General features: G+C 46.9%; 1 protein-coding gene across 4 annotated transcripts in view; it reads left to right on the top strand.

Moving 5' to 3' along the window:
* The window catches only part of RPN2 (ribophorin II), a 116,555-nt gene that overhangs the window by 42,577 nt on the left and 51,039 nt on the right, over nt 1–22,939 (top strand). Inside the window, exons 10-18 of one of the 4 annotated variants that reach the window (XM_081832816.1) lie at nt 653–744; nt 2,370–2,484; nt 4,792–4,986; nt 6,209–6,295; nt 8,699–8,794; nt 10,385–10,460; nt 12,292–12,421; nt 13,937–13,984; nt 16,855–17,178. In XM_081832816.1, coding sequence (XP_081688942.1) covers nt 653–744; nt 2,370–2,484; nt 4,792–4,986; nt 6,209–6,295; nt 8,699–8,794; nt 10,385–10,460; nt 12,292–12,421; nt 13,937–13,984; nt 16,855–16,867 — 852 coding nt within the window. In that variant the 3' untranslated portion in view covers nt 16,868–17,178. Of the gene's footprint in view, nt 1–652; nt 745–2,369; nt 2,485–4,791; nt 4,987–6,208; nt 6,296–8,698; nt 8,795–10,384; nt 10,461–12,291; nt 12,422–13,936; nt 13,985–16,854; nt 17,179–22,939 lie in introns of those variants that run through there. The other 3 variants (XM_081832818.1, XM_081832817.1, XM_081832819.1) reach the window with 3 other exon arrangements.

The following is a 22,939-nucleotide window of genomic DNA, read 5'->3' as shown; positions in this document are numbered from 1 at the left end:
GACCTCTTTGGCTGGATGAAGCACTAGCCATCTCTTGCTTAGATAGGGCTTTCCTTACTTCACAGTTGTGGCCATTCACAGTATGGTATTTTTGAATGACAGTCTTGTCTACAGAGTCATGGTCATCAAATGTTACAAAAGCAGAACCTCTCTTTTTGCCACTGCCTCCGTCAGTCATGATCTCGATCACTTCAGTTTTCCCATACTGTTCAAAATAAGCTCTTAGATGATGTTCTTCAGTGTAAAAATCCTTTTCACAGTTAAGTGGGCACCAGGTCTTTGAGAATCTTCTCTTGAGATAGCCCTCTTTGGTTCCACAACTCTTCCACCCGTCTTGTGTGGCCTTGCATTCATGGCTGCATCCACCTCCTCCACAGTGGCATACATGACAAACCCAAAGACTCTGGAGCGCTTGGTGTTTGGATCTCTCATTACCACACAGTCCGTAAGCATTCCCCATTGCTCAGAATGGCTCCTCAGACTCATCGGCTGTTTCAAAGCTCAAACCTCCAATGAAGGGCTTCCGCAGCTGTTCAGGCTCTTTGGGAGACTCTGACTTAGAAATGACGGTGGTAGGAGGGGAGACTAACGATTATTACTCGGCAGTGTCCACGGGCAGACCCTGGTGATTTTCTCATATGTCTCACTCTAGCTCCGAGTCAAGATCTCCACTGAAGTTGGCATCACGAATGTTGATCTCTCCACTGTGGATAAGGATCAGAGCATTGCACCCAAAACCACCCGGTAGGTGGGGTGCCTTCTCGGCGCAGGGGGAGCCCAGGCTTGCTCTGAGAGGAGCACGCCCAGGCACTGAGCCCCGTTTCTGTGTCAGTAGCGACCCAGCTTGCACCCGCAATTAAAGAGGTTCCAGTTTTGCTGGCACTGCGCCAAGTAGCATCCCGGCAGATTTGGGGGTTGTCTATATGGGTGGTCCGTCCACAATGGAATAGGCAACATCTGAGTCCAAATCAGCTATGCTACCAAGCACGTTATTTAGTTCTTATGACTTTGTTCTTTTTTTTTTTTAAAGACAAAACTTTGTCAATGAAGGGAGCAGTGTGTTTATATTTTGGTGTAATCTCTTTATCTTCATAGTCCTGAATCTGCTTTTAGTGGCCTCATGACAACTCACTTTGGCCCACAGTGGGTCTGAAATTGGTTGGAGGCCTCAGAGGCCCTTAGAGTTGAGACGGCAGGTACCTAGTACTGGGGCTGTGAATTCCTTTCTCACGTTCGTCAGTCAAAGCATTTGCTCCTGCTGTACTCAGAATCTTTTTTTAACACCAACTTCTAGATAACCGTTGGCAGTTGATTAGAGGGGGGCCAGAGCACTGTGTGAAGTCTATTTGTCAGCCCTCTCCCAGATCCTTGTTTTTGGGGAGCCCATCTAGACCCCTGGTATAGTTCGGACCCCAGCTTTACTCACCTAGGTGGCTCTAGCTGCCAGAGAAGGAAGGTGAACCCTCAAGGCCATTATGAAGACAGAAGATGTTAGCCAGAGCCTAGAAGCTAAGCATTCACTCCTTTTAAGTCCTCTGAAAGGGCTGGGCTTTCTGCCTCTGGCTTAGTTACCTTCAGTGACGTTGGAGATGAGAGCACTGTCGAGAATCCACGGAAGTAATGTCGTGAGGATGCTTTGCAAAGTTTAATCCTCTATACAAATGAAGAGTTGGTATTGCTCACAAGTAAATATAAAGCCTAAGTATAAAGTATAGCCAGGTGTGGGCTCTAGAGCCATTTGGCTTGGTTTTTCCCCAGGCCATCTTACCCTTCCATCCCAGGAGATGGCTGTGGAAAGAACAGTTTTCTCATCAAGTCTGCCTTTTGAGAAAATGACTTTTTAAAACCCAATCTCAGGCAGAAAAATACATTGAAACTGTGTCCAGGAAAAAAAATACAGCATAAAAAAAAAAGAAAAAGGGATGAGTGCTCTTCTTTGTGTCTCCTACCCCCTCATCTCCCAACCTCGCTCACACGTAACTGCCAGCATCAACGCCATGATGATTTCCCCTGGAGGTCTCGCCCGCCCGGCTCTCCACTCCACCTGCGTGCGTGCGCCCCACTGGTGCCTGACATGGTGGAGCTGACATCCTTACCCTTAGGTCCTTGAAGGGAAAGCCTGGAGCGTTTGTATGTAGCATTTCCCCAGACCCCGAGGAGTTTATTCTGTACTTTTCTCATCCTGGCTCCCTCAGTGCAGTTTGCCCTCCGGCCACAGACAGCTTCTCTCCTCCTGTCTGTCCACAGCAGGAAAGTGTTCCAGTGGGAGAGGGAGGATTAGGCAGTGAAGTGCCGTTTGTCTTTTTTATTCCGCTCTCAGAGATCTGCAGATCCTCTCTGAAGACTTGCTGTATACATGTCTCTTTCAGGGTGACCTACCCAGCGAAAGCCAAGGGCACATTCATCGCAGACAGCCACCAGAACTTTGCTTTGTTCTTCCAGCTGGTAGATGTGAACACTGGTGCTGAACTCACCCCTCACCAGGTCAGGAGAAGGCCCAGGTGCTTCTCTTCGTCTGCAACATTAACGCACGCCAGGGTTGTTGGTGTGGTGTATACAGTCCTAATTCCTGCTTCTGGGTCTTCACTCTGGACCCTGATGGTCCATCACATTCTCCCACATGACACTGTCCCCTCATATACTGGTGGTAACCCTGAACGTGGAAGACACCGTTCTTTTTAAAAGATCAGCCGGTATCGAGAAGATATATTTAAGGCAGATTAGCCCTTAATTGAGGCTTTTTTCTTTCGGAGGAAAAAAACAAAAACAAAACAGATTGAAATAATTTTGAAAAAGGAAAACCTAGGCAGTAGGCCCAAAGCGTTTAGTTCTGACCACAGCAGAGTTTGTGGGAATCGGAAGAATAGCCCTTTTTAACTTGTGTCTGCTTTGTATTATGAAAGAAACAGCTTTTGTTTTTGTTTTCCATATATAAAATAATGATAATTATTATTTAAAAGATTTTCAAATCATACCCTTTCCCCAGAGAATCTGATATGGCCCCTTGTCTTTTATGACACCTTCTACCCCACCTCTGTCATCCCCCTTGATTGAGAATAACTGCTCTCAGCCCTTCCCCATCCATGGCAGTATTATAAAGGGAAATTCAGGTAAATACTTTGCTGGAAGACGGGAAAGAGCATGGGACCTGGTGGCCTTGGTTTAGGTGCTTTGTAGGGATACTTGAGCAAGAGCTATAGCAGACTCGAGTTCGTGCCGAGAGATAGCTTCAGAGCAGATGACTGAGGTGAGTGGATTCACTTGGAAGCCTTTTGCTTTCTGTCTCTTCTAGCTCCAACTGCTACACATGTGCCGGGGCCCCAGAGTGGCTGCTCCCAGAACCACCACCCTGGCACTTCTCTGCTCCTCTCCCCTCCACCCCTAGCTCCAGAGAGCTCCAGAGAGCTCAGTCAGGGCATTTAGCCATGGCTCACTGGCTCAAAGCACTTCAACCTGTTAGCATTTCCCAGCTCCTTTTCAGAATGACATTTGCCAGCAAAACAGCACAAGGGAGGAAAGAATGTGAAGAGAAGAAATCACGAGACTAAATTGGTGGGATTAGGGCTAGGACAGGGAGAGTTAGTGAGGAAGTGTGACTTTAACTGAATACTTATCTCACCCAAGATCATACCTCAGAACCATGGCATAGAGACCTCACAGGTAGAGCCTGCATTCTGCAGGTGAGCCTGGCTGCCGCCTGCCCTTGGCTATGGCAGGAGGAAGATCAGGCAGCATCCGGGCTCCTAAATCCCATTCTTGGCCAAGACTGCCATAGTCAGGATGCTTCACATCTTTGGGCCCTTTCCCTGAATACTTCGATGGTTGTTCTTTGTTGCCCAGGTGTAAAGTAACAAATGAGATTTACATTTTTTCCCATGGATCCAGCGCTGAATTGTGTGACCATGGCAACTCATTTAATCCTCATGCCTCATGGTTAAATGGAACCAATCTACCTGTCTTGTTCAATTCTTTATTTCGAAACACCTGAGAGAAAAGCTCTGCGTGGATGTTAAATTTTGCTGCAATTCTAATATGCAGAAGCCTTAGTTTCTCGTGCCACTGGCCGGGGTAAGGTGATTAGACTTGAACCATTGCGCTGACGAGAATCTCAGCTACTGTTTGTTGACTGGCTAGCATCATACCAGGCCCAGCACTAAATGCTTTGCATTCATCATTGTGAATCTTGACACAGATGCACCACCATCTTTCTCTCGTAAAGATGAAGGGCTCAAGGCCCGAGGAGGTTACGTAACATGCAAATCTGCCTGTCTTCAGAGCCTGGGCTCTCTCTGTGACACCAGGCTGCTCTGCTCAGTTAGAACTCTGCCTTGCTATCAATCCCCAAGCCTCTTCCACTAAATTTTTAGCTGGAGGCACTAGGAAATTGAAAATGGGCCTCTTACAGTTCCACCTCATTTCCCTTCTTTTCACCCTCTGGTGAAGAAGTTAATTGGGCAGCGAAGTGGCCAAAAGGCTGGCAGGAAGAAGAAATTGCAGTGGCAGCAAAGAGCTTAAATCATCCCCAAACTGGGCATTCAGCCTCCAAGTAGTTGAGAATTAGCTGGACCCCTAAGTTAAATTTCTTATACTAACAAAAAGTGAGCCCTGCTCTCGGGGCTGGAGCCGAGAGTGGGACGCTCACCCCTTCCTCTGGCTTGGGCAAGTCTGGCGGATCCCAGAGCTCCCACTGCGACAAAAGAGCCAACAGTCTGCTGCCTTGTTGATTTGGTGCTGGGCACAGAGGGAGTTTTGAAATGATCAGATTAAAGACTGTAGTACTGTTCCATCCAGACATTTGTCCGACTCCATAACCAGAAGACGGGCCAGGAAGTGGTGTTCGTTGCTGAGCCGGACAGCAAGAATGTGTACAAGTTTGAACTGGATACCTCCGAGAGAAAGATCGAATTTGACTCTGCGTCCGGCACCTACACTCTCTATCTGATCATCGGGGATGCCACTTTGAAGAACCCAATCCTTTGGAATGTGGTATGTGCCCAGATGCGCCTTGACCAAGGCAAGAGTGGCTGTGCCACCCACAGAGACAGCTTTTTTTCCCCCTAGCCTCGCCTGTGCAGGACAGTAAATAGGCCTGGTGAGGTGAGGGGCTGTGCTCTTTTCCACTAGAAGTCTTAGGGGTATGCACATGGCCCGGCACCTAGTGCTTGATAAGTAGTAATTGAGTGAGTGAATGGAGCCTAAATTTGCCCTTGTGGTTCCTAGCGAGTTTCTAGAAAAGTTACACTTGAAGGAGGTTTTCATTTTATAGCAAAATGCTATAGGGAATCCATAGATGTAAGAGATAAAGGCCCCGGTCTTTGAGACGCGGTACAGCGTTAGGGTGGGGTGGGAGAGGGTAAGAGTTGAATTGTGATAATTCAGGATGGTTTGGGATAGTGAGTTGTAGAATATGCAAGATGCTCATAAACTATTAACCAACATTTGCCTACTGTGTTATAGTTTACATAGTGCTTCTCACCTATATATCTCACCTTTGATTGGTGTGATGAGAGACAAACTCGAAAGATCACATTCGAGCTAGGGGTTGAAGAATTGCAAGGTTTATCAGAGTAGTATCTGGGGGCCGTGGAATGATCGTTAGGGAAGAGCCTGCAGAAAGCGCTTTCCGTGAGACCTAAATGGGTCCATTTTGCTGGAGTACCTGAGTCTGGTCAAGAGCAGGAGGTGGTTGGAAAGCTAGCAGAGGCCAAAGCGCAGGCCTCGAACGGTGGCCGCTCCCTCTGCAAGACAAAGGGGCAGCTGTATTTCTTTGCGTTGTAGGCAAAGCTTTTTTTCTTCTCCTGGACTTTGGGCTCTTTTCTGTACAAGAGCACATTTTCTTTTCTTTCTTTCTTTTTTTTTTTTTTTTTTCTGTGACTAACTCACACTTCCCAGGGACACCAAGCAGTTTCTGATTGCAACTGTAACAGCCTGAATACCAGCTGGGATTTTTTTATTAAGCAGCTCTGTGGGGCTCACCAGACCAGTAGAAAATTGGAACTCTTGCTCTGAAAAGCATTTTCAACAAATACTTGTTTTGTTCTTGAAATTTTTACTGCCCCAATTTGTCAGCTAATGGATCAGAAGTGATTGGACTGCTTGGAGCTATTTTCAGTTATGGTCCTGGATGTGAGTTAGAGGAGGCTACCCTGCTGATGAGTTTCAACCCCTTCTCTGCCCTTGCCTTTAAAAACTGCCTTTATTTTTTTAGGCTGATGTGGTCATCAAGTTCCCTGAAGAAGATGCTCCCTCGACTGTCCTGTCCAAGAACCTTTTCACCCCCAAACAGGAAATTCAGGTATCAGAAGCCTAGGGGCTCCTGCACTAAACATGGAGGGGAAACATGAAACGGGCAGTAAACGCCTGGGCTGCAGTTCTGGCTTCTTCTTTAGCCCGTTCATACAGTATTTTATAGTGTGGGCTTCACCACCCTGTGAATTAGGACAAATATCAGTCCCATCCTAGAGCTTGAACAAACAGATTCAGAGCCCAGTGTCCAGCTTCCTGAAAGTAGATAGTTAGACACAAAATAAGAGGCTGTTTTTCCTAAGCATCCAGAAGATTCAGCCTTAAGCTGGCTGCTTGAGAGCTACAGCACGGGTCGGATTGGCTTTCTTCCTCTCTGCTCCTAAAGAAATCAGGGCTCTTGGGACCTCTAGGTGGAAAACTCACCTGGGCAGGAGGACAGGGCTTTCCTCCCCCAGGCAATCCTCTCTGCAAAGATTCACCTTCTGTGCACACAGTTAGCGGTCTCTGCCCAGCTCAGCTCATGAGACTGTGGTGAGCATCAAAATAGGTAACCAGGGGCGCCTGGGTGGCTCAGTCATTAAGTGTCTGCCTTCGGCTCAGGTTGGGATTGAGCCCCGCATTGGGCTCCCTGCCCTGTGGGGAAGCCTGCTTCTCCCTCTCCCACTCCCCCTGCTTGTGTTCCCTCTCTCGCTGTGTCTCTCTGTCAAATAAATAAATAAAATCTTTTAAAAAAGGAAAAAAAAGTAGGTAACCAAAAAGGAAAGAAAGACTTTGAAAAGTTTCTAAAACATTTTACAAAATAAACATAAACAAAATGAAATAAACCTAGTAATTGTTAAGCAGTTTGAGCCACTGGTTAAGGAAATGGAGGTGGACGCACTCAGTGGGCTGTTTTGCAGTCATGAGAAATAATCATACTGTAGTAACGTGGAAACTGTTCAGACCACATATGAATTAATGTTGAAATGTTTCAGGCAGACTACTTCTTTTTCACTAATAAAAAAAAGGACAAGGGCCCAAAGGGTGTTGTAATAGGATTCTTTTTGAAATCCTCCTAATTTTGATAGAGCATTGTTTAAGATTGTCAAATGCAGTGAAATTGTAGAAGGTACGACCGTGATGATGAAGGGTGCTGCCTGAGTTGTAGGGTGGACTAGGCGGCAGCAACTGCCAGGACAGTGTTAGAGATCCCTTAATGGCAGCGGCAGCAGAGACGATCTGAGGCGAAAATTTGGGAACAGGACTCCCAGGTGGGGCTGCCTCATCATGGAGCTGGGTTGGCTGGACATTGGCAAGGAACGACAGTTACAAGTTTATGCATTGGAAGAAAGTCTGTAAAAAAGTTAAATTTGCATGTGTCAGAGCTTACAAAGCATAGTCAGATGCCCTATTACATTTGGTCTTACAGCCTCCTTACAGGCCTAATAGGATGGTCATCGCCCCCAACTTTCCAGCTAGAAATTGAGGCAAAGATTGGTAAAGCAACTTGCCCCTTTACTTGGGCCCAGATAGAAGTCTCTGGACTCCCAGTCCATCCCTGCTTTTGCTGGATGACACTATCTAGATGAGCTTCCCAAAGATCTTCATGTAGAGTTTCTCAGAAAAAAAAACAAAGAAAACAAAGAAATACCAGAGCAATGCTTGCCCAGCTTTCTGGTTCAATTCCAGAAATCGGGCAGAACAAGGAAGGGAGAAAGTTTATTTAGGGCTTCCTTAGAGCCATGGGCTGGATGCAGAAGGGGTGAGTTATGGTTGGAACCATCCATAGTGAGGCTTTTTTAAATTGTAAAGGAGAGTGAGGTTACCCCAGTTACCTAACTTCAGTCGGGCAGCAGCATATGATACTGCCACCCTAGGAACCCGGAAGCATTATGAAATTCAGAGTCCTGCCTTGGTTGTCTGTCACCTAAACCGTCCATATACCTGGGCACCCTCTTTTTGTTTTAAGATTTTTATTTATTTGAGAAAGAGAGAGAGAGAGATGATGAGTGCGGCAAAGGGCAGAGGGATGAGCAGACTCCCTGCTGAGTGAGGAGCCCAATGCAGGGCTAGATCCCAGGACCCTGCGATCAGGGCCTAAGCCAAAGTCAAATGTTTAACTGAGCCACCCAGGTCCCCCCACCTCCCCCGCAGGCACCCTCTTTGACAGTAGGCAGATGCCATTGGATGGGTTGTATTTTCTAACTTCTAAATGGCAATGAGTCTTTGAGGGAAAAAGAGGGTTGACCAAGTAGTGAGCTGGCACTGGTGTCTTTGGAAGAAGACCTCTGGGATTAGAAGCCAGCATTGAGAAGAGGCAAAAGGCCAAGGGTCCACTCTCTGCCAGGAGGGTGTAGCCCCTGGGAAGCATTTCTTCTTGACTGTCATTGGCATTTTGGTCCCTGGTGTACATGGCAGCCCCTGCTGGGAAGGGCACATTCTTCAACACTCTTGGTATGTCTTCTTTCGGCAGCACCTGTTCCGAGAGCCTGAGAAGAGACCCCCCACGGTGGTGTCCAATACATTCACCGCCCTGATCCTCTCGCCCTTGCTCCTGCTCTTTGCTCTGGTGAGTAGCTGTAATTAGCATGGGCAGCGTGTGTCTGGCGCCAGACTCAGCAGATGTAGCTGTTCTAAAGGAGGCTTTGTGCTCTTGCCTCAGCACAGCTCCAGAGGGGTCCAGCAGCTGTGACCTGAACCGATGGTCAAAAAATTTTAGAATAACTAAAATTCCCCACTCCGAGGGAGCAGCCAAGTAAACTGATCCATTAATGAAGGACATGAGAAAGTCCCTAACAGCCACTAAAAACGATAAAAGTACATGGATTCGGATGCTCTGTAAGAGTGTTCAGATGAGGTCAAGTGTGGAAAAAGCAAGGCCCAGTGCTGATAGCTCTATAAAAGCAGGGTACAGAGGCAATGCCTTTCAGCATTTGGAGCCTAAAACTGTAAACAACCCAAAGTCCTCATAAAAGCTAGTGTTAAATAAATTATGGCACATCATATAATGGGATAATAGGCAAGTTTATTAAAAGAATGGATAGGGGCGCCTGGGTGGCTCCGTCGTTAAGCGTCTGCCTTCAGCTCAGGTCATGGTCCCAGGGTCCTGGGATCGAGCCCCGCATCCGGCTCCCCCGCTCAGCGGGAAGCCTGCTTCTCCCTCTCCCACTTCCCCTGCTTGTGTTCCCTCTCTCGCTGTGTCTCTCTCTGTCAAATAAATAAATAAAATCTTTAAAAAAAAAAGAAAAGAAAAGAATGGATAGATTTATATGCTGATATGACAAGATTGCCATGATGTCTTACTGAGTGAAGCAGGGCAGGGTTAGGATAGTATGTTTGTATGATCCTCTTTGTGTAAAAACGTTAAAAAGGTATTATCGGTTTGTGTCGGTCACCTCCCAAGAGAGGACCTTTTAGGCAGTACAAAGGAAGGAAATTTTTATACTTTAATGTACTATTTGAATTTTTTTTTAACCAATTTTTTTCTTTGTCTCTCTTTAAAAATTATGAGATGCGTATCCTCAAAGTTCAGAGAACTTTGGGAACTGCATGGAAAACTCAGTAGCTCTTACTTTTGGGAGGTTAGTTGCCTGTGTTCCTAATTCGTTCATTGATTTCAGTAAAGTAATTATTGGTCAGTCTAAATCTGGAAGGCACCGCATGATCTTTCAGCAACCCAGTGTTGAGTAGGTGCACCTGTTCTCATATTTGAGTGATCAGAATTCCAAAAGGCACAGAACCCGGAGCAAGAGCACGCACCCTGCCGGCTGCCAGGGGGCTTATCTTACCCGTACTTAGAGGAATTAGGTGGAGTGCCAGTGACTTCATCATAAATGTGGTCTCTGACCTTTCGGCTTCGTGGTTTCACCTGCTTTAAAATAGAAAAGTTTGCTGTCATTAAAAAGGATGTTCAGGTTTGAGTTACCCAAGCACATTTGAAAGCACGTGTCGGAATGCCTTTCTAAAGAGGAAAGGGAACAATTTTTTTCCCGAGGACTTATAATAGGGTGGTTGTCACTTGGAAAAATTTCCTGTCCTTCAAGTGTGCATGAAGTTTTAAGCCCTTGGGGCTGTTCATTGGATTAGCATTGACATGGCATGTGTTGTCTTCCCTTTCAAGTTCTAATGTCTTTTTAATTTATTTCTCCCCATCGTTCAGTGGATCCGGATTGGTGCCAATGTCTCCAACTTCACTTTTGCTCCAAGCACGATCATCTTTCACCTGGGACATGCTGGTAAGCACCCCAGGCTGCTAATTCCATTTAACCTCCTCTGACATTTGGCCCGCCCACGCGAAAGCCCTGTTAAGTAGACCCACAACCTATTAACTATATAATGACTTAATAGCATAACATTTCCCGCTTCCTCCCGGCCTTTTAGGACAGTTAATATGATGATAAACCTGTTCGGTCCATCAGCTTAGAACAGCTGTCATTATTTTGGGTTTCATTGTGCTAGGCTGCTGGTGGCTTGCCATTTACGCCTACTCAATAGCCTTGTTCATTTCCAGAGATTACTCACTTATCGTAGTTTTACATTGAGCCATCTTCCTGGATGAAGAGCATTAATGCAATTTCCAAAGGTTATCTTTCCCCACTGTATATCGATCTTCACGTTTGCTGGCGGCTGTGTCTGGACAGTAGTAGAAAACAGTTTCTTCCACAATTGGACACACTGTTCTGCATTGTTCTCTTGAGAACTCCGTACCTAAACATAACAAGACAGTAAATTCACAAATCAGCTAAGCATTTCAGAGACGTTTGACCCTGTTGCATCTCTGGTGCCTTGCATTTTACTGAGACTTCAGTATTCTTTTTTTTCTTTTTAAGATTTTATTTATTTATTTATTTAGATTTTATTTATTTGAGAGAGAGTGAGTAAGAGAAAGAGAGAATGCACACGAGTAGGGGCAGAGGGAGAGGGAGAAGCAGACTCTCCTGCTGAGCAGGGAGCCCAACGCGTGGCTCAATCCCAGAATCCTGGGATCACAACCTGAGCCAAAGGCAGAGGCTTAACCAACTGAGCCACCCAGGCACCCCGAGACTTCAGTAGTCTTTTCTGATTTCGTTGACTCTTTCAGGAGTAACCCTCTGTGTGTCCATAGTGTGCGGAGTCTGTGGGGCTTCACAGATGAATCACTTGAAATTCTAGGCAAATGTGTGTCTGTGTTTTTCTGGGGAAAGAGGGAGTCCATCACTTTGATCAGATTCTCACAGTGGTCCGTGACCTCAGAAATGGTTAAGAACCCCTGCTGTAGTTCATCCGTCATTCTTCTGGGCAAAATTGACCAGATGACCTTTCTCTCCAGCCCAGTTACTGGATTTGAATGATAGCCCTCCCGAGTCAGGCTGAGAACAAAACCTGAATATAAATTTGTTTAGAGCCATGACTTTCCTTGCCAGAGTGCTTTTTGTGCACATTCCCTCATTTGATTTTCATCACAACCCTGTTGGGGGTGCCCAGGGCAGGAATTATGATCCCCGTTTGACAAGTGAGAGAATGGCGGCTCAGAGAAATGGAAGTGGCTGGGAAGGGCAGAGCCTGGACCAGAACCCAGGGCTCCCAGTGCCCAGACCTGAGCCCTTTTCACTAACCCTTCCTGCCTAGTGCTCCTTGCTTCCTTCCTAGTCACACTGGCAAAATACCCTTAATCATTTTTTGTAATGGAAAGGAAATTATTCATTTATTTAATCCTGCATGCTTTTGTTCAGAATTTGAAAAATAAAATGAATCCTAAATATAATAGGACAGTCATGTTTAAAAAACAACAACAAGACAAAAAATAAAAATAAACCCTACAATAAAACAGATGTGAGCTGGAACATGGAACAAGATAGTTAAAGTAGCTGAGGTGCTGAGGTCTGATTTTTACGTCTGGATTTTTTGGTAGCCAAAGTAAGTATATTGAGTTATTTATTTTCTGGCATCAGATAAAAGGAATAAAACCAGCTGGTCTAGAAATGGAGACTTCTTCAGAATCCAGCAGTTACTGTTCCTAACTGTCCTCTGTCCGAGGCCACTGTCACTGTCTCACTTAATTGGCTATCATGACATCTGTCTGTGCAGCGATGCTGGGGCTCATGTATGTCTATTGGACTCAGCTCAACATGTTCCAGACCCTGAAGTACCTGGCTGTCTTGGGCAGTGTGACGTTTCTGGCTGGCAATCGGATGCTGGCCCAGCAGGCAATCAAGAGGTGAGGCTTGGGGTTGGGCCAGGGACTCACAGGGGGATTAGAAATATTTTTGTCAGCTCTGCTCCCCCAGCTCTTTGAACAAGGGTTTGTGGTAGAATGATTCGGATCCTTGGGGGCAAGTGTGACACCTTAATCCAGCCTTTTAAGTCAGAAAAGGGCCTTGGTGATCAGCTTTCAGTGTATTAAAACCACAGTGATTTACGCCCTGACACATTAGAATAAGAGAAGAAAATTTCTTTATGAAGATGAGAGTGGATTAGAACACGTGTGACCGAAGATTGTCGGTAATGTGCTGGCTGGTATAAAAATGTTCACTACTGCCACAGAGAATCCTATGCTGCCCTCCTCCCAGGCCCCAGAGAATTCCTCCTCTGCAACCCCTGATGGACCCACGGACATGAGGTCCGTGCGCTTCCCAGTCCCTCCGCCACCCCGAAATTGCCACAGGTTATAAGAGGCCCCCAACAGGGAGCCCTGCCCAGTGGCCTCCACCACGGCCCTGACAACCAGACCACCTTAGGTTCGCACAAGCAGTCGGATGTCAGCGCGGCGGCAGCAGCTCACCGGCAGCTTGACTTCCGCACCTGGATGAGAGGCACATTTAAATGTCACATAGGTGTTTCTCATTGATTGGACTTTATGAGAACTTGGGGCGTAAAGGTCAATAGGAAAAGGTCAGAGTTGCTTTCACCTTTGGAAGTTAACAGTTTCAGATGTGCCCTGCTTTCTCCTCCAAGACGTTTGCTGTAAGAATCGAACTCAAGAGTGTGCCCTCCAGCACGGCTCCAGTTCACTGGGTCAGATCAGAGGCTTTCTCGGAGACTGTCGGTAGGCACGAGAGCTACGTGTCTCAGCCTGCTCGAGTCTCCATTGTGAGCTTTCTGAGAGCCTCGCCTTGGAGACTGGTCCCGACGTGCTCCCTCACTTCCCTTTAGTAATCCACGTTCCGCCAGAGCGTCGCTGAGTGCCGGCCGCGGCAGCTGCTTCATTTCTCTGCCCCTCCAACAGCCTTCACTTGGCAGCTGTGCATTGCATCTGCGAAAGAGCCAGGGATTCAGCTGTTTTTTCTAAGCAGGGGCCTGTTCCCTGGCAGCAGCCAGTCCAGGCCCCAGGGAGCCAAAGGGCTGCACTCTGTGGAGTTCTCTCTTTTCTGGAAGTTGCCCGCACGAGATGAACAAAATCAAGGGGAAGGTGAGGTAGATTTAGATCCTGCTTAGCAGGAGGTCCTAATCTGGAATCCTAAAACTGTGTACATTTTCTGAGGAGAGAGACCATGGTTCTCTCCCCTCTCCAGCATGCGCACGCACACTCGCACACACACACACCCCTTATACAGAAAGTTAAAGCCCACTCTTCTGTTTCTGTCTTTGTGAGTCCCAGAACAAACTCTGCCACTGGGGAAATCATTGACCCTAACGGAAGCTCTGGTTGGGTGTTTGCTGCCATTTCTTTTCTCAAGCTTATTTCTCTTCCCACTGTCCTTTCTTGATTCTCAAACCCTCTTTCCTTTGGCAGGATCGCTGCAGAGCAGAGCAGTAGATTGGCAAAATATAGGACACTACGGTAAAGATGAAGGGTGGACTCATCCCAGAAGCAGGGCCCCTTTCCCATCTTGCCCACCTCGTGCATGTCAGTTGTTTATCTGATTTTCAGCCCACTCGTTCCTTCCCACCTTCCCCAAGCCAAAGCTGAAATCTGGGGCCATGTTCCAACTTCCTTGACCAGGTTATGACTGGACCAGGGCAAAAATCAAAGCTCCCTGAGTTAGCCCAACTGATGGGGTAACTCTGACCTGGCTTTGACTACATTAGACTCCATCCTCCCTTATGTCCATGGGGTACTTTATAGACAGCAGCCCCTTTCTCTGTGTTTATAGGAGAGTGGAGTTGAGGATAAGACAGGCAACCTTGGACTCCTTGAATGGGGACCCCATTCAGAACATCTAAGTTGACAAAACGATGGTCCCATGGCAAATCCTGGCACACCTTGTCACTGTTTGTAGGCCTTTTTATAACACTAATCTTTGGTTGGGCCAAGCAGTATGGTTTGGTGAGACTCCATTATGAAGGACTATTGGCCATAGCTCAAAGCCAGCATTAGAATCCTGGTTCCTAAAACAAAGGGTGTAGTTCAGGGCTGCTCCCTGTGTGGCTAAAATGTCACGTGAAAGATCACCCATTCTCTAGGTATTAATCCTGGGATGAGGACGGAAGTGGAGGCAGGGTGAAGGGAAGGAAGGAGAGGGAGTGTCTGCTTCATTGATCAACTCCTCTAGACTCGGGATCAGCAAAAGTATTCCGGAAAGATAGTGTTTTAGGCTTTGCAGACCGAATGGCCTCTGTCGCAGCTGCTCAACTCTGCCACTGGTATGTGAAAGTAGGAGTAGACTGTGAACAGATGAGCATGGCTGTGTTCCAATAAAACTTTACTTTTTAAAAAGATTTTATTTATTTGAGAGAGAGAGAGAGCATGCACACAAGCTGGGAGAGGGGCAAAAGGGGAGGGAGAGGGACACGCAACCCCAAGATGAGCGGGGAGCCCGATGCGGGGCTCAATCCCACGACCCTGAGATCGTGACCTGAGCCGAAACCAAGAGTCGGACGCTTACCTGACTGAGCCACCCGGGCGCCCCCCATTACAACTTTAATTTACAAAAACAGGTGGTGGTCTGGATTCGGCGTTTGCTGACCCCTGTACTAGGCCAATAAAGAGAAGGGGGGGGTATCTGAGTTTTCATTTATGTTCCCTGACCCCTGCCCAAAAAACGGAGCCATCTAATGTTTAATCCTCTGCAAATCAGAGGGATCGACAAAAGCATAGACCATAGAGCCTTTTCACTGACGTGGGAGCAGAAGCTGGTACATCTAATCCTCAACACAGAAAGACTGCATTTGTCTTGGTTTTATTTTTCTCGGGTTTAATCGAGGTATAATTTATATCTGGTAAAATTCACCATTTTTGTGTACAATCTGTGAATCTTGGCAAATTTACTCGATCATGTAAATACCACCTCAGTCAAGACAGACTATTTCTACACTTGAGAAAGTTCCCCTGTGTAGTCAGTCCCTTGTCCCCACCCCCATTCCCTGACATACCCAATTGGTTTTGTCCTGAATTAGAGTTGCTCTGGGATTTCACTTTTGAACTAGTCCTTTCTGCTAATTATTGAGCTCTTTAATTCTTTGAAATAATTCTGGGTTGATTTTTTTTTTCTTGCTATGTAGATAGTCTACCCTCACGCTGCTGCTACCCCCAAATCACACTGCTTGAGAGAAAGGAAAAATGCTTGATCATGTGGACGTTTGGGACTTCCAGAGGTTGGGACCTAGTATTTTAAAGGAAAGTCCCTGGTAGCTAAATGATTTTGATCCAAGGACAGACATTGATTTGATGAGGCTTGATAGAGGGTATAACTTCTTAGCCAAGATGGTGGCTTGTGAACCACTAGCCTTTCAGCTCTTCTTCCTTCGTACTCATGCTGTCCTCTCTGCACGGACATTTCGGAGCACACACGTTTTAGTGTACCTGGATGTTGGCAGGGAATTAGGAGCACTCCCTTCAGCCCTCAGGATTAGTTCTGTGCCTGTGTATGTCCCCCAGAACTACTGATTAATTGGCTTAGGGCCTGCCATCCTGTGAGACTGCAGCTCCATCACGTCCGCCCTCACCACTGGGTATAACTGCCCGCTCGGGACGGCGTGTGTGTCGGCGCTCTGCTTGCTGGAGCTGCCGAAACACTCGTTTGCTGTTTCACCCTCCTGGTTGCACAGTGGCCGTCTGGATTGTCATTTTCGTTCCTGTGTTTCCCCATCAGTTCTTTGAGTCTAGGGAAGGACAGCCATGGGGAAAGAAGGAATAAAGAGATTGAAAGGTTTTTATCCCCTCTTAAAATTTTTCTGTGAGCTGAGTCCCATTTTTGAGACTCATTCTTAGGTTTAGATGCTGAGGCTGACCGTTGGCAGGAACATGACAGGAGTCCTGCATGGCAGGAGTATGGTGCAGGTTTCTGTACTGAATGGCAGAATGTTGTCTTCCAAGCTCCCTAAGGGCCCCGGGCTGCTTGGCAGATCCAGAGTCTGGGAGATGGAAGACGAACATTCTTCAAGCTTTCCTTTTTCTTCCCCCTAGTTGAAATTTACACTGTCTTTTTGGCCTTGCACTGTGAGAGGTGTGCCTGGAATTCCCTCACCTCAGAGCTCCATATGCCACTTTCTTAGTTGTCAGGTTTGTGTCATTGTTTTTTATTTACATTGTCATCAGCTATGGTTAGAACTAGCTGTCTCACAACCTCTTGTGAAATGAGATGGGCCATAAATAAATAAAGTGGGATCTTATCAATGGCAGAGGGCCTTGGTCCCTCTGTTGTCACCAGTTAGGAACTGTAACAGTGAATTGAAACCTCAGTAATCCCATTTGTCCCCATTTTCTTTCAGAACAGCACACTAGTGTCCGAAGAAGGAAGGAAGAAGAAAGCTGAAATGAGTATCAAGAAAAGGAGTCAAGAACAATTCAGTTTGTAAAGAGGAATGAAGAAACTTTATTTAAACAGAAAAAAGTCAAAATTGTGGTTATACTTTTGCTTGTTGTTTCCTGTTTCCCCAACACAGAGTGGATACCTGTGAGCCCCGATACTCCATTTCTTTGGCATGGTGCCCTAGCCAGATGCTGTGAATATTCCTAACTTAGCTGCCAGGTGTTGCATTTGAAAAGTTGAAATTTGTAATTAATCTGTTTTGGAATAAAGATAATAACAGGAACAGAGGTCTAACTGAGAGTTTGTTCGGGCTTCTGGGATCCCCAGGGCACATAACAGGAGGACTTAATTGGGAAGTACTGTTGACACGGTGGCCATGGTCTTTCTCCAGGCCTTTTTCCATTACTCCTTCTTGCCTCTTGCCTAACAGGACTGAGAATTGCCTGGAAAAGCGAGCATCCTTTCTTCTCCAGCAGTGGGCACCTTCTGTCTGCAAAGGAGCCCTGTTGGTGTCTGAAGGCCCCTCTGCTTTTGCCTTGACAGTTTGGGCTTGGTGTGCAGTGGGGGAGGGGAGGAATTGTCTTAAAAGGAGGCTGAACCCATGAGTATTCTTAGGCTCAGACACATTTATGTCAGGGATGCCCCTTTTGAAGTTGTGCCGGGACCACCATCACCCAGAGGGTGTATAGTATCTGTAGAGAAGTCATAGTGAATGGTATGGTCCAGTGGATAGATCGAGTGTCACCCAGGCAAGCCTGCTGTCACCGCTTGTTAGGGTGGTTGAGGCCGAGGGATGTGGGGCCGGGGGCTGCAGTTCTCTAAGCCTCCTCTTCTGTGGAAGAGAGATAATAACTGTGCCCACGTCGTATAACTAAAGGAGCGTCGTGCATCTGAAGTGCTTGGTTCAGTGCTTGGCACCTTCCTAATTAGCCCCTGGTTACGTACATCTACTCCTGCTCATCGCCTCTAAGTCTATTAGTTGAAACATAAATACATTCAGATAACTTTTGAAATACAGGTAATTCTAACAGTATGTACTCAATTGGTGGGGGGGGTGGAAATATGATTTTAATCAGATTGCTTTCCAACTTAGCTGGACATCCTCTATTGCCCCTCAGGTGATGTCTGATCACCCTGGCCGGTCTTCAGCAAGGGTCCTGTTAGGTCCATTTAGCCTGAAGCTCCTTCTTCCATCCACTGATCCCCACCCTGCCCCTTGGCTGTAAATTCCCACTTGCCCATGCTGTGTTCTGAATTGAGCCCGGTTCTGTACTGAGGTCTCTTTCCCCGTATTGCAGTCCTGAATGAAACCTGTTTTTACTGCTTTAACTACCATTTGACTCTGGTTTTTCTTCGACGCCACAGTGAGTGCTGGGCCTGGCTTTCTCTAAGAAGTTTTAACCATGGTGGTTTAGAGTCCAGTTGACCTGCTTGATTAGCCGCTGTGCCCCTCCTTAGCCCTCAGGGCCTTGGTTTCCCATCAGTAAAAATGGCAATAATACGTCTAAGGGCTTTGTAAGGATTAAATGAGGTCATGCCCAAAACACTTAACCAAAGTGCCCGGCCCTCCTCATTGACTCAGTGTTTGATCAGCGTAGATATGGTCGTCACTGTTCTTTCCTGTCTGTTGGTAGGAGCAGAGTAAAGCAGTCTGCATCAAGTCCATGTGTTTGATTGTTTAATTCATCCGATTCCCCAGCTCGCATTTCCTGAGGGACCTGGAGTCTTGAAACCACACCGGAGCACTGCCCTGGAATCAGGAATCAGTTCCCAGCTTTGCTCCCTCCGGGCAGTGGGACCCCACGGGGGCACCTGACCTCCCACCCCTGCCTTTCTCCAGGGGGCTGTGGGAGGGAGCAAATGAAGCAATGGTTGGGAAGCCTCTTTGTGAACTCGAAGTTAATACAAACATAAGGGGTTATCATTAAAAGCAACAAGTTCCCCACTGACTAGAGCATTTCTTTAGGGGAAAAAAATAGCACTCGGTCTTAAGTAGGACCCCCACGGGAATAAGAAGCTCCCAGCCCCTCCGCGGGGAGGGGTGAAGCCTTTCACGACACCACTGGTGGTGTAGTCAATGGTGATAAAGCGCAGGAATTGTTGCCACCGTGGTTTTTTCCTTTATAATTGCATTCCGTTCGAAAAGCGTAAGTAGCTGTAGGGCCCAGCGTTCATTATTTCGTTTGAAAAACTAATTGGAAGTTGAGAGAGGCCTCAGTTTTTGCTTTTGTTGGGGTGGAGGAAAGAGATGAGCAGGTGGGTCTGGGGGAGGGAGGCTGGCCGTGGCCCGTCCACCACCCAGCAGCTTCCTCCTTTGTGCTCCTTCCTCGGCAGGTTCTCGGCCCGCCCGCCTCTCTCGGTTGAAGTGGACTGCCGGCCCTCAAAGGCCAGCCTTCTCCTCTGGAGGGGGCTTTTGTCCCCCATTGTTGGTATGGCCTCCTCGCCAGAGCCGGCCACAGTGGCCCCCTGCAGAGCCTTTCCCACGCTTGACATTCTTTCTTGGAGGGTACACTGGGGCCTCCCAGAGAGAGCAGGTGGTCTACGGCCTGTGAAGAATCGAGCCAGCTTTACAGCGCTGGTGCAGGGGGACTGGAGACCTGCCTGCCAGGCCCGAGGTCAGCGCTGGATGTCCCTGGCTGCAGAAGGACCGGGGGCGGGGGGGGGGGCTGCTGTCTCCGAGTCCTCAGCAACTCTAGAATGCTGCCATTCATGCTGTACTTTTTATCAAAACAGACATCTCATCATCCAGACTTTTCCTAGTTTTTTTTTTTTATTTAGTTATAGCAAAATGCACAAATCTTAAGTGTATGGCTCAATGAATTTTTATATCTCATGACGCTGGTGTAACTATTACTCGAAGCAAAATATAGAACAATTTGATCTCCCCCCCCACCCCCTCACGAACGTTCTTGGATTCTAAGAGGCGTGTGTAGGGTAGGTGATGTGCGGAGGTATCTGGCCCAGGTGAAATGGTCCGTGAATAGAAAAAGCTGAGTAATCACTGACATAGGCGCCCTGTGGTCAGTGGCTTCCCGTTCTCTGCTTCCCGTCACGGCGAAACTTCAAAAGAATTCTCTCTCCCGGCATTGTCTCATAGGGATATAATGCAAGCCACACAGATGATTTTAAATTTTCTAGGAACCAGGGGCGCCTGGGTGGCTCAGTCGGTTAAGCATCTGACTCTTGATTTCAGCTCAGGTCATGATCTCAGGGAAGTGAGGTGGAGCCCTACGTGGGGCTCCACGCTGAGTGCGGAGCCTGCTTAAGGATTCTCTCTCCCTCTGCCTCTGCCCTTCCCCCTGCTCTCTCTCAAGATAAATAAAATCTTAAAAAAAAAAAAAACTTTCTAGTAACCACCATAAAAAAGTAAAAAAAAAGAGGGGCACCTGGCTCACTCAGTCAGAGGAGCATGTGACTCTTAGGGTTGTGAGTTCAAGCCCCATGCTGGGTGTAGAGATAAACAACATTAAAAAATAAAAATAGAAGTTTATTGGGGTTTTGTTTGTTTGTTTGTTTAATAAAAAGAAAGACATTTGGGACGCCTAGGTGGCTCAGTTGGGTAAGCATCTGCCTTTGGCTCAGGTCATGACCCCAGGGTCCTGGCATAGAGTCCCATGTCTGGCTCCTTGCTCAGTGGGGAGCCTACTTCCGCCTCTGCCTGCCGTTCCCCCTGCTTGTGCTCTCTCTATCTCTCTGACAAGTAAATAAATAAAATCTTAAAAAAAATAATAATAAAAATTTAAAAAAGGAAAGACATTTAGAAAAAAATAAAAAGATGAAATTAATTTTCATGTCTTTTATTTAACCTAATATATCTATTTTAATATATAATCAATATAAAAAACACTGGTATTTTGTATTCTTTTTTCATACTGTCTTTGAGATCAGTGTCTGTTTTGTACTTAAAGCGCATCCCAGCTTGTCCTAGACATATTTCAAGTGTTCAATAGCCGCATGTGGCTGGTGGCCACCATATTGGAGAGCCAGGTCTATACCCACCAGTTCTGGTTCCTCTCCTATCATCTGCTCTTGAATCCACTGTAGTCAGACTTATGCCTCCACCACTCTACCCAATTTGTTCTTGCCAAGTCAGCAGGGCTCCCATGGTCACTTCATTGGTCAGTTCTCAACTGTCTTGACCCATCAGCAGCATTTGGTACACTAGGTCACTCCCTTCTTGAAACACTGTCTTCGGTTGGCTTCTGGAATTCCTCTCTTTTGTAGTTTTCCTGTCATCTCACTGCCTGCTCATTCTTAGTCTCTTTCACTGGTTCCTCATCTTTCTGCAGAACTTTAAATATAGGGATTCCCTGGGATAAGTCCTTGGACCTCTTCTCTATGCTCTCTGTTCTTCCTTGGTGATCTAACCTACTCTCCCAACTTTCAGAGTTGGTGGCTGCCGAACCAAACTGGCTGCCGGGATCTCCCTCCAGACTCCAGACGTATATACACAGGTGCCTCCACAACATCCTCACTTGGACACTTAAGTGGCATCTCAGACTCAACAGGTCCAAACCCAAACTCCTAATTCTGCGCTCAACTCCTAATTATCCTCCCCAAAGCTCCTAAATGGCTACTCCATTCTTCCAGTCGCTCAGGCTAAAAACTTTGGAATCATTCTTGACTTCATTCCAATCCCCACATACTATCCATCAGCAAATTAGTTCTCCTCTACGAAAGTATCCAGAATTCGACTCTTTCTAAGAGTGACTTAAAATGCAAATCAGTTCATGTCATTCTTCCACTTAAACTCTGTGACAGCTCCTGTCCTGCCAAGAGCAAGATCCCGAATCCTCACCCATGGCCTCTGACGATCCCCACAAGCTGGCCTCCAGCTTCCCCTCAGCCACCTTCTGCTTGTACCCTCACAATGTTCTAGCTAGCCGGGGCGCCTGGGTGGCTCAGTCGTTAAGCGTCTGCCTTCGGCTCAGGTCATGATCCCAGGGTCCTGGGATCGAGCCCCACATCGGGCTCCCTGCTCGGCCGAGAGCCTGCTTCTCCCTCTCCCACTCCCCCTGCTTGTGTTCCCTCTCTCGCTATGTCTCTCTCTGTCAAATCAATAAATTAAAAAAAAAAAAATCTTTAACAAAAAAAACAAAACAAAACAACAAAAAAAACCACAATGTTCTAGCTAGCCACATTGGCCTCCTTGCTCTTGCTCCTTCTGTGTTTTTGCCTCAGGGCCTTTATGTTGGGTTTTCACTCTGCTTGGAATGTTTTTTACCCCGATACATAGCCAACCCCCTCTCTTCCTTCAGGCCTTTAGTCAAATGTCCCCCTCTCATTGAGGCCTTCCCTGACCACAGCACAGCACATGTATGGATGATAGCTACAAAAATGCCCTCCTGCACTCTCCAGTCCCTTAAATGTTTCTCCTTGGCGACCGCCACCACCTAACATATTCTATACTTACTTGTTTTTATTTTTCTTCCCCCTCATTAGAATATAAGGTCTATGAGATCAGGGGCTTTGCCTGTTTGCTCACAGTTGTATTCCCAGTGCCTAGAACAGTGCCTGGCGCCTAGGGGGTACTCTATAAATATTTGTTGAATGAATAAATGATATCACTCATAGATGAACAAGTCACTAGTGGAGGAAGGATGACTTTGGCCCAGAGTGGACAGATACGGTAAAGAGCCTGGTTCTGAGCTGGCCTGCCTGGGTTTGAATCCCAGTTCTCTCACTTGTCAGCAGTGACCTTGGCAGTTCAGTTACATTTCCTGTGCCTCATTGCTTTGTCTGTGACGTGAATACACCAATACCTCCCATCAGGCCGTGTGAGGAGCCTCTGAGATTCTATGCATCAAGCTGCTACCACTCCAAGTACTTATTTGGTACGTTAGCTATTTTTTTTTTTTGGAAGGGTGATTTTTTTTTTTTAAAGATTTTTTTTTTTTATTTATTTGACAGAGAGAGATAGCGAGAGCAGGAACACAAGCAGGGGGAGTGGGAGAGGGAGAAACAGGCTTCCTGCCGAGCAGGGAGCCCGATGTGGGACTCGATCCCGGGACCCCGGGATCATGACCTGAGCCGAAGGCAGACGC

The sequence above is a fragment of the Leptonychotes weddellii genome, chromosome 10 (genome assembly GCF_054177405.1).
Source record: "Leptonychotes weddellii isolate Sample4059 chromosome 10, ASM5417740v2, whole genome shotgun sequence".
Classification (NCBI taxonomy): domain Eukaryota; kingdom Metazoa; phylum Chordata; class Mammalia; order Carnivora; family Phocidae; genus Leptonychotes; species Leptonychotes weddellii.
This window is presented reverse-complemented; position numbering and strand designations above follow the sequence as displayed.